General features: G+C 40.8%; 1 protein-coding gene across 1 annotated transcript; it reads right to left on the bottom strand.

The window, feature by feature from the left end:
* Window positions 1–9767: 9767 nt before the first annotated feature.
* s100b (S100 calcium binding protein, beta (neural)) lies at window positions 9768–10897 on the bottom strand. The gene is made up of 2 exons (XM_038997045.1): window positions 10747–10897; window positions 9768–10497 (listed from the first exon to the last, which is right to left on the bottom strand). The coding sequence occupies exons 1-2, from the start codon at window positions 10882–10884 to the stop codon at window positions 10348–10350; spliced, it is 288 nt and encodes a 95-aa protein (XP_038852973.1). The 5' UTR covers window positions 10885–10897; the 3' UTR covers window positions 9768–10347.
* Window positions 10898–11220: the final 323 nt, after the last annotated feature.

Here is an 11220-nt window from a genome sequence, read left to right as displayed (position 1 = left end):
GCTGCACCATCGAGAGCATCCTGACTGGTTACATCACTGTCTGGTATGGCAATTGCCCGCCATCTGACCACAAGGCACTACAGAAGGTAGTGCATATGGCCCAGTACCTCACTGGGGCAAACCTTCCTGCCATCCAGGACCTCTATACCAGGCTGTGTCAGAGGAAGGCCCTAAAAATTGTCAAAGACTCCAGCCACCCTAGTCAGACTAGACTGTTCTCTCTGCTACCATACGGCAAGCGGTACCGGAGTGCCAAGTCTAGGTCCAAGAAGCTTCTAAACAGCTTCTACCCCCAAGCCATAAGTCTCCTGAACAGCTAATCAAATGGCTACCTAGACTATTTGCATTGTACCCCCCACCTGGAACGCTGCTGCTACTCTCTGTTATTATCTATTGTCATGACGTGGCCTTCTTTGGCTATAGCGAGTGGCTTCCCCCTCTCTTCCTCCAACACCCAGGTTCTGTTATCTCAGGTCATAAATTCCTGGAGGAGACTCTCTCCTCCTGGCCATGCAGAAAGAGACACATAGAGAGAACAAGGGAACTTCTTCTACATCACAGAACTTGAGAACTGAACAATATCCATGTTTGGAGAATGTGTAAACGGTCGGTGAAGAAGCCAGCTACAACCCGGTCCGTTTTGTTTCATGTTTGTGACCTCATGAAAGACAATACAGCCACATTACCATAACTCTGTTAATACAGGAGCCTCCGTTATGAGGTTTGCATCTAATTATTGTATAAAATGAATGAGTATAGATGAAACTATTTGTGAAATTATGTAATGTGATTTTAAACTGTTAATGTGAAAGAATTGTATTCCCTTTAAAGTTTAACTAAGTCATTGGCCCACCTCCATGAGCACCGATGTGATCTGGCTCATGGGACAGCCCTTTTCTACTGTTACGAATAAAAAACCCACCTGAAGAAATCCTCCTGAGACCACGCATACCTCGGTCAGCTGAGGGGGCAAAGGATTGAGTAGAGACCACAAAAACCTCTGTTTAAGCTAAGGTTGTAATGGTTGTTGAATTCCTAACCGTACCACCTGGAGCATTGGCTACACGGGTGGAAATGGTTAAACTCTGAGACTATCGATCCTGAGAGAATAAGAGCAAATATTCGATACTAATTACTAGTCTGCAGCTAGAAATGATGTCAACCTGACATGCGAAGACCGACAACCGCCGAAACAAGTATACTATAAAAACATTTCTGAATGGTACTCTGAAGTATCCATTCTAACCACGAAAGACTCCAGGGAAGCAGAGAGAAGCTTTCCAACAGAAAGACCGACGATTCCAACAGAGATCACGATGCCACACTGAGCGTAAATATATATTGATTGCAATTATTCCCGAATGAGTGAGCGTTCATGTGCAAAAGATTAACATTTCAATTAATATAATTATCAACTGTGTAGTGACTCATTTTTGTCTTTCCCGCCCTTCTCAGTCCACACCCACTTCCCCTTGTCCACCAAGCCATCATATTGGCTTAGCCCAGTAGGGAACCTCCTCTATCATTTCCTTGTAACCATATCTACTGTGTTGTTTGTTTATGCATTTCTGTGATTGTTAGTTAGTAAATAAATAATTAAGACAATTGATGTATGGATGATTCATAGTAAAGGCTGAGTTTGTGCAGATAAGCAACAATTTATGACGTTTGGAATGAGACTAACGTGAGAAAGAATAATTCATTAATTAGAAGACTAATTGATCAGATATTAATATATCTGGAGTTATATTAGGAAAATTATAACTTTGTAATCTGAAGATTCTCCTTGGTTCCCCGACTTCCTAGTTAATTACATTACATGATTACTTTAATCACGTAATAATAACTACAGAGAATTGATTTGATAAAATAAGTCTTCACTTTAATGATGCCAAAGACACGACACTATGCATTGTCACTTCAATAACTCTACCTACATGTACATATTACCTCAATTACCTCGACTAACCGGTATGCTAACTCTTTACCGGTACCCTCCTGTATATAGCCTTGCTATTGTTATTTTACTGCTGCTCTTTAATTAAGTACTTGTTACTTTCATTTCTTCTTATTATTCGTATTTTATTTGTATTTTTTTTTTACTGCATTGTTGTTAGGGGCTCGTAAGTAAGCATTTCACTGTAAGGTCTACACCTGCTGTATTCGGTGCACGTGACTAATACAATTTGATTTGATTTGCATTTACAGGCAGCTCGGTGGCAAGTAAAATTCTGTATTTCATATTACAGTACACCTTCTGTAATATAAATACGGTACAAAAGCAAGTACTGTGTAATGACACACACTGCAATAATGTAAAATTGACTGTATTATACTGTAAAAAAAAAAGTCAATGCTACCGTAATCGGAATGAATGAATGAATAAATGAATGGATGAATGAATGAAATTGATTTAGGGGAGGAGTTTGTATTTCACAGTATTTTACTGTAATTACAAGTGATTGGTGCATGCAGGTTGGCTGCTAGGTATAGTGTTAACGCATTGCAGCATATTAATGCATATTTGGTGTTTTATATAACTTGCACTTCTAGAGGCCTTAAAAACGGTTTCCAAACTGGCAGCGGCTACAGGGCAAAACAGACCAAAAGGACATGGCAAAATGCTTGTCACGTTTAGTCCCGCTCCCCCTCTCCGGCGCTCAACGTCGCCAGTTGTCTCATCATTACGCAACACTTGCCCCCATCGTTACACGCACCTGCGCCTCATGACACTCACCTGGACTCCATCACCTTCCTGACTACCTCCACTATATCTGTCACTCCCCTTGGTTCTTTCCTGAGGCGATATCGACTCTGTTTCTCTTTCATGACTGTGCGCTTTTCGTGATTATCATTTTGTACTATGGTCTATTTATTATTACATTTGCACTCCTTGTACTTGCTTCCCCACTCCCAGCATACACATTACAATGCTCAACCATTTAATGACTTGCTGCCACCCCACTCTGTCCGGTATACATATTAAATTGATGGGGCACCATAACCACATGAGTTAAATTGGTTACAGCATTCTCACTCACGGGTGCAACAAACATAGCCTCTTACAAGGCATACCTCAAAATATGTTAATCAAACAGAAACAACAATACCATGCACCCACTAGTGGTCAGAAGGTTTTTGGCCTTCTACAGATACGGTACTGTATTCTGTGGGGTAGAATTACAGTACCATTCGAAACACAGCAATTTCCCCACAATGCAACACAATTTACAGTATGCCGCAGTAAAACATTTAAGCTTTTTTTTACTGTTGATTATACCGTTATTATGACCGTTTTCTGTTACAGTGCATGTTCATGCTTCCATTAATTTCATTACCATTTTTCAATAGCCTCCCCACGTCGTGTTCCCAGAGAGCACTTTAATCTCAGCAAACGCACAATCAATTTCAGGCGGGATGTCTGTTTATCCAAGGACTGAGAGAGCATGATGGAAGGGGATGCCCAGGGGAGGGCAGGATACAGCGTTCCAGAGACATCCACGATTGTGTCCTCAAACAAATCTGTGTGTGGGTATTAGCTTTAGGTGTGTGTGTCCGTGTGCTTCCCGTGCATGTCCACATGTCTATGTCAGATGATCATTTATATTTCACTATTTCATTGCTGTAATGTGAAATATGGCTGGGTTCCTAAGAAGCTGTCAGTTGAGGCGAGGGGGGAAATGATCTGGCCATGAGTGATCATCTGCTCTGGGCATGAGACAGCTCCAGTGCGTAACTGCCCACTACCCTGCCCAGCAGCAGCAGCAGCAGCAGACAGTATTATTTCATTTGGACGGTTGATCAATCAGTTTGGTTGCCTTCGTTTAAACACAGCCAGGCATGATGTGCCAATGGGTCGGTTATACATGAGACGGTACAACCAACAACCAGGCCCTCTAACAGTTTCTCCAAATATTGGAGATGTGCAAGGAACCTGTTGATGGACTTGTGGCAAAGACATTCACTGCCTAAGTGTTCAATTCATTTTAAATATAGAGAAACCTTTATAATAGAGGTCCAATAGCCTGATTCCATGTATGGATATCATATAATGATAGGTCATATCCCCGATATCATCATTACACATGCCATTCAATAGACAATCTATTAATAATATGTAATATGACCCTTCGTAAGACCTGCTATCTGATTAAAGTCTGAACATCCAACCTTGGATAAATCATATTGTCATTAATGTTTTATTAATTTGAAATTTCAGTCCAGATAACTTTAGCCTACTTTTAGTCTAAATGGACTTTATTGCCTCAGGCTGGTACCTGCAGATTGGATGTAAAACCCGGGGGACGCCAGTTACATTAACGAATGTCACAGAGAAGCCAAGCTATCCTCATAACTCTCTACATTCCACCTGCTCTTCAACTTCACAGGAACATTTGAGCAGATTGCATTGTGTAAGGGTAAAGTCTACCTAGTTTGTCTATGTTGTTGATGTTTGAATACCAGGGGTACAACTGTGCTCTCAGATATGTAAGTCATTCGTTTATGTGTCCACAGAGTTTTAACGTTAAAGCAAGTGTTTGTGGGGCTAAACACAGACTTTGGAAGCTTTGCAGTGTGCACTTCAAATTCAAGATCTCAGATTATAGATCGGTACTTGTTCAAGGATGACATACAATCTGAGTTTAACAAGTAGAATATAGTCCTCTCGCCTGTACAAAACCAGTCTATGATCTGTAGATCTGTATGCCTGTAATGGCATCATGATAGCGATATAATCCTAATGATCCACAACTAGAACAATGACCGATGTTGCTGCAGCTTTCATCAAAATGCCATTACAAAAATGTTAAAGGTTGATTATTCCAGAAGCCAAGAGTCATCTGGCCATGCCAACATAATGAAACCATGATGACTCCACTAAGCAAAGGTTAATTGTCACCAAAAAAAAGTGCTTTACAGTAAATGCAGCGATAACTTGATGATTAGTCTTCATAGTCCCCAGATGACAACCCTGACCCACATGCATGATTTTATGGAATTAATATAATGACATAAATATAGCTCTCCTGTCAGGGGCTATAATCATTCTCAAAACAGCTCCAATGGTACCAGAAACACCAGGAAAACAATGTTGTTTAGGAGTTTACCAGATCCAGATTAAGCATATCCCTGGACAAAAAAAACACATTTTCACCCCAGTAGTAGTCTTATCTGGTGCAGATCGGCCTGATGTATGTTTATCGTATGCTTATCCTTGTACCTCGGCCAGACTTAGTACTTTTTTATTATCCTTGGAAACAGAAAAAGAGAGATCATCCTTGAGTCCCACCCTGCTGTGGAAGTCACTCCCTATAGAGGGATTTAGAGGATTATGGATTTAAATGTCCATGTGGCTTTCATACCTGGGGCTGTCACTGTCCTCTGGCCCACATCTGCATCTGCTGCACTGTTTACAAGGCCACTACAGATCACTGGAGATCTATCTGCATGGCTGATAGATGATACAGGTAATTTATCACTGGACCAGCAGGATTTATAGTGTAGGTTATTTCCTGAACACAATATCCAAAAATGTTTCACATGTGTTTTTTCATCAGAAAATATTGCTTACGGGTACCTTTGTGTGTGTGTAAAATATTACTGTTCTCAGATTTTTCATTCGTACATTTCAGAATTAGTTTTGTAAAATGCTATATATTTGAGCTAACATAGGCTAATGTGATTAGCATGAGGTTGTAAGTAACAAAGGGTCGGATCCTTTTAAACAATAAAAGTTAATTTACCAACATTTCTGAAAATGGATATATAGCGATTTGAAATTAAACTTTTATTTTCTCCCTTACTAAAAAACAGATACCAATTGTGGCTGAAAGGGAAATATTTCCTCCAAACCAGTGTACAAAACTATTCATTGTTCAAACCAGAAGCCTGTTGATTCATTTCAAATACGCTTCGATGTTGACGCAATTGCTCTGTACATTGAATGCAACTGATTAGGTGTCATTAACCATGACTCTTAACTTTTCGCTAAAGCTTCACTTTTTGTGGATTAAAAGCTAACAGCAGCCTGGTCAAACTGATGTCCTTCCGACCAGTTTTGTCCACAGGGAACCGAGTTCATGTTCACTTGATTCAATAGATTTAGATTTGTATTCTTCTCCCTGTAGAACAGATCTTAAGATATTTGACACTTGATAATATTGATGTTGTCTCAGGGGTGGACGGACTGGAACATACTGTTATGCTTGCCCTGGGGCGATGTTTTCTTAATCTGTCAGTCACTCATTATTTCAATGAATCAGTCGGCTTACCTGCAACACAAATCTTTACCTTTGTGGTGATGATAAAGTGGGGGACTTGTCCAGAGTAAAAAAGTAACAAGTTGTCACTGACATTTTCCCAATCCTCCACGGCCGGACCCACAGGCAGCTTGACGTTTATTGTCACTAATCTTCCCTGGAGGCAGACCTGAGCGATTTAAACTAGATGGGCCAGTCAAAATTGGCTATATTGTAAAAATGCTTTTTGTTCTTAATTGTTTTACTTTGTGGCTGTGCTAGCTAGTGACAACTCTGCAGAGCTGCCTCCAGGTCAAGATTCATGACAATAAATGCCAATCTGTGACAGTCAGCCAAAAACCACCCGTGGCTGACAATACCATCACCCAATGGAGATGCCGAGGATTTTTTTTAATGCTCTTGGTTCCTTAGGATCGCTGTTACCATTTCTCGCATTGGAGAGGTTAATATTAATATTTTTTTTTACATATACTGTACATCATGAAAGGAAATTCACCATTGGTGCCTGACTGTCATTAATTAAAGTCCCACAGTCAGTCAGTCTGCGTCAGTCTATGTCAGTAATTGTCATTGTGTCCCATTGTGGTAACCAATCTAGTTCCATGAAACAGATGGTTCCTCAGTTGGTGACTATGGGAAAAGGAACAAGCAATCGACCCACCAGAGTGACAATGCTCCCCATTTCCACTTTAGACCTTGCTGGTCCCAACAGGGGAGATGCACTGTCATGCCACGACAATGTTTTGCAGAGACACAATGGATACGTCCCAAATGGTACCCTATTCCCTACATATTGCACTTCTTTTGTGCGCTACCCTATGGGCCCTGGTCAAAATCAGTGCACTAAATAGGGAATAGGGTGCTATTTGGGACACATGTAAAGAGAGAAGCCTGATACTGCGACATGCTGATAGCCCATTAACAACCTATTAACACAGGGAATATTGTCATTGCATCATTTGATCCCACAGTATGTCATTGTCATATTTATAGGTAGCTTCTACAGAGATGGTTTTTCCAGAGTATTTCAGCGTTGAAACGTCACGTCCAATGTCCAAACTTCAACACGGGGTAATAAACAGAACAGATGGGTTGATGGGAATTTAAGTGGCATACAATTTACCCCACAGAGTCCCCATTACAGCTCTCCTAGATCAACTCCCAGAATGAATTGCAGTGGAACTCAATATATTGTCCGGCTAGGCGCATTGTTGGATCAGGAACAGTATTACTCAACACACACACACACACACACACACACGCATACGCACACACACACACACACACACACACACACACACACACACACACACACACACACAATGCACCAGCAGTTCATGTATCGTAAATAAACCCAAAATATTATCTGCGAATTTATGCTTTGTCATCTTTGAATAGAACAGGAATTGAAGGCGTATAATGATCCTGTCCAGCGCAAAAACACCTGTACAGTTACTAATCCCTCTGTTTACCAAGAGTAGCATAATGTAATCTAGATTGCAAAGAATTATGGAGAGATTAGAAGGAGGTCCCATCTCTATGTTCCAGCTAATGTCTAAGTGGATGGATACGAGATCTATCATGTAATGAGCTGTGTATGGAGACGACGCCAATATATATATATATATATGATCTGATTCCAGTAGGAATATCCCACGTGAATAAGGTCTATTACAGTCCACTCAAGTAATGAAACAGCTGGAGTTATTTTTGGACCATCTGTTGGTGTCTCAACAATCCATTTCCACAACACGTCTACTCTACAATATTCAAGCCCACCTGTTACCTGCGGCTCCTTGGGATATGTTAAAGGGCCTGATGGGACTGATGAGCAGCTTCACGATTCTTATTATTGCCGTTTATATTGAACAATATGCTCCAAATTGGACTGACTCAGTAGACACCATAGCCAAGCAGACGTTTTTTTTTTGGTGTGACCACCACAGGCAGATCTGAACAGCGGAGGCGCACACATACTGTTGCATTCCTGGTTCAAAGGTCATTTTGCTCTTTGAATAAGGTGCGCGACAGTGTACCTCGGAGAGAATCTTTAATAGGCAGTTTACTAAGCCTTTGACAGAGGAGACGACAGCACCACATCCGTAGATCTCTCCGCCTGCGCCCGCTCAAAGGGTAGCAGGGATATACCACAGGCCATCATCCAATGAGACCCTGACAATTAAGATGGCCACAACCAGTAAGAATGATGCATTTTGTGATCATGCACTCGCTCAACAAGTGCATGCATGTTTTAACAGATGCACCGGTGTGCATAGTAACATTCTGCTGTCTATTCTCATACTCAACACATGCATCTTGCCTAGTCGTGTCCAAAGGACCAGGAATCCATCGAGTAAGTGCGTCAGAGATTGATAGTCCAATTAAACTTTTCCCAAATGCCATTAATGTCTGTCTCAATTGAGGAGCAAAAACAAGCTACTTGCCAACTCACAATGTTCCCTCAGAGTTTTGGCGCACTGCCCATCCCCTTTATTTCCTGGTCTCACACTGGGGCTGAGGCAGCTCTCTATACCTTATTATTATGTTCAGCACCAGATGCAGCAGCCTGTGTTGAATGGTGTTTAAATGAGGCTTTTATGTCCCGCTTGCATAAATACTTTTTACATTTTATTTCCACAATAAGTATACTGTACCCAGCGGTGTCGTGTCCACAGGAAGAAGCCATTTCAGACTATCAAGTTAGAGTATCTAGCTCGTTTAACTCTCTCAGCTGGCCATGTTGGTAGACTTCAGAAAAGCAAGCAAAAACTAAATGTACTGAATACGACTCACATTCCTTTCAATCTTTTACGCAGCTTTTAGCAGAGATGCAGAGGTTCCTGCCCCCCCCCCCCCCCCCCTCAGATAATCGGGGTGCATGACGCAGCTGACAGCACCATTGATTCCGAGTGATAGAAGAATCCATTCTCAGTGGCTACATGTTTGTGTATTTGTACATCATCTATCTACAGTAATTGTGCTTCTACCACAGTTAATTGATCAATGTTGCCCATGTTTCACCCGTCGCGTCACCAAACTATTGACCCTTTACGTGTCCATTCCAAAAGGTGTTTTGATTGACTGTTTTTTCCAGAGAGAAAAACCTCATCTTGTTGCCAGCCGTCGTGTATATACGTTCTGAGAACATGGTCTCCCAGGAGAGGGTTGCCATTGGCTCGGTAGACTTTGCTTTCACTGTCTCTTCATTCCCAATACAGTTAAAACACAGAATTGGCAACAGACATCAAGAGGTAGCACGTATGGCACGTAGTCATGATAGCGTAGAGATGTTTACTGAAGATGCATAAGGAAGATGCATACATTCTCTGTGTCACTGATTCAGTATATTTGGCATAGTCCTTACATCCAGTAGGTGCCAATGCTTTTGTCATGGAGCAACACTGCCTCTTAGGGGTACACATCACAACTTTTCTACAGGAGACAGAACTATGAATTGTATGAATCTCAAGTGAAAAGGGCATGGTGTAACTGGTGAAAAGTATGTGCTTGTATTCATTTGATCATCTTTATTGATTATCTATGTTAAACTTTTAATGGCGTCTCACAAAGCACAGTTCAATTTGAAAACCACTTTCATCAAAACAGAATTCAATTCAAGATATTGGCTGGAATTCAACAGCATCTTTTGTGGGGTCAAAATCAAACTGGAGGATTCTTGTTTTACTTGCCAAACCATGTCCAATGTAGCTGATTATACATGCATTGTTAGTGATAGCAATTGAACCAATTTAGAGCCGCAGAAATGCATGAATCTATTACCTTGGTTCTTAGCTTTACAGTATAACAAGGAAAGTGCTCTATGCTTTGTTGGCAAAAGCTATTCTATGAAGTTTCAGTACTAAACCAATTTGGTTTTGTCAACTCTGACAAGACACAGGCAATGAAACAAAGTGCGTTAGCCCTTTGTAGGCAAACAGGGTATAAGAAACCTATTGAAACTAAATGGGACCAACAGGAAAAATACAAAGTTTTCATTGACATTTAAGTTTTTTATCAAACTAAAGTTCCTACTTCATAATTTACTCGCTTTCTCTCTCTCCATCTCTCTTGTTTAACTGGTGCCTAGCTACTCGTCCTCATGGTGCTCGCAGAAATCATGGCAACAGACAGTTACCATGGTGATAAATGTCATGAACTCTTGGAAGTCCAATTCCGAGTCTCCGTCCGTGTCCAGGCTCTCCATCAAACTGTCCATAGTGGCCTGGTCCTTCACTTGCTGAGAGCAAAAACAGTAGATAGATAAGGTCATATTTGATTGACTAAAGGTGCATTCCGCAATATTTACGGCTGGTTTTATGGTCATTTCACCCATTGATTCTAGAATAATAATGTATAAATGCCTCATGAGCTTAGTGCAACAAAGTCTGTAAATATATTTAAACATAGCCTAGATCCAAACTGCATGTTCAATTTAAACAATGACGTGTGAAATATTGTAGTGAAAATATGGTTGTGATATACTCACCCCTGTAAGGGCTGGTAGCTCCTCATTGATCAAGTCTTTCAGTTCACTTTTCTTCAGTTTGTGCTTGTCCCCTTCTTTCTCTGCGTACTTATGGAACACCTCCATGATGGTGGCCAGTGAACTCTCCAGGTCAGTCATTGTGGTTTGTAATGTGATCTACAAAGTAGAGTAAAAAGCTATTCATCTCTAGGCCTAGTATGTGACATAAACAACAGGTACAGATGTAGGATCTTAATTCATTTGAGTTTGCTACAGCAGGAAAATAGTCCTGCAGCAACAGGAAATATGAATTATTATGTGGATAATAACTAACGGACATTTTTGTAGGGGTTGATACATTTCTCATCAGGGAAAATCAAGTCTGAAATTTCAAAGTGGAAATAACAAACTTCCAAAGTATTTTTAAACCTCAAAAATACTACAAGTTTGACTGTTCCTTCATTGGAGGAACCTGCAACAGGGCGAATAAAACAT

Source organism: Salvelinus namaycush, chromosome 7 (genome assembly GCF_016432855.1).
Source record: "Salvelinus namaycush isolate Seneca chromosome 7, SaNama_1.0, whole genome shotgun sequence".
NCBI lineage: Eukaryota > Metazoa > Chordata > Actinopteri > Salmoniformes > Salmonidae > Salvelinus > Salvelinus namaycush.
Note: the sequence above shows the minus strand (reverse complement) of the source record. Positions and strands in the feature narration are given on the sequence as shown.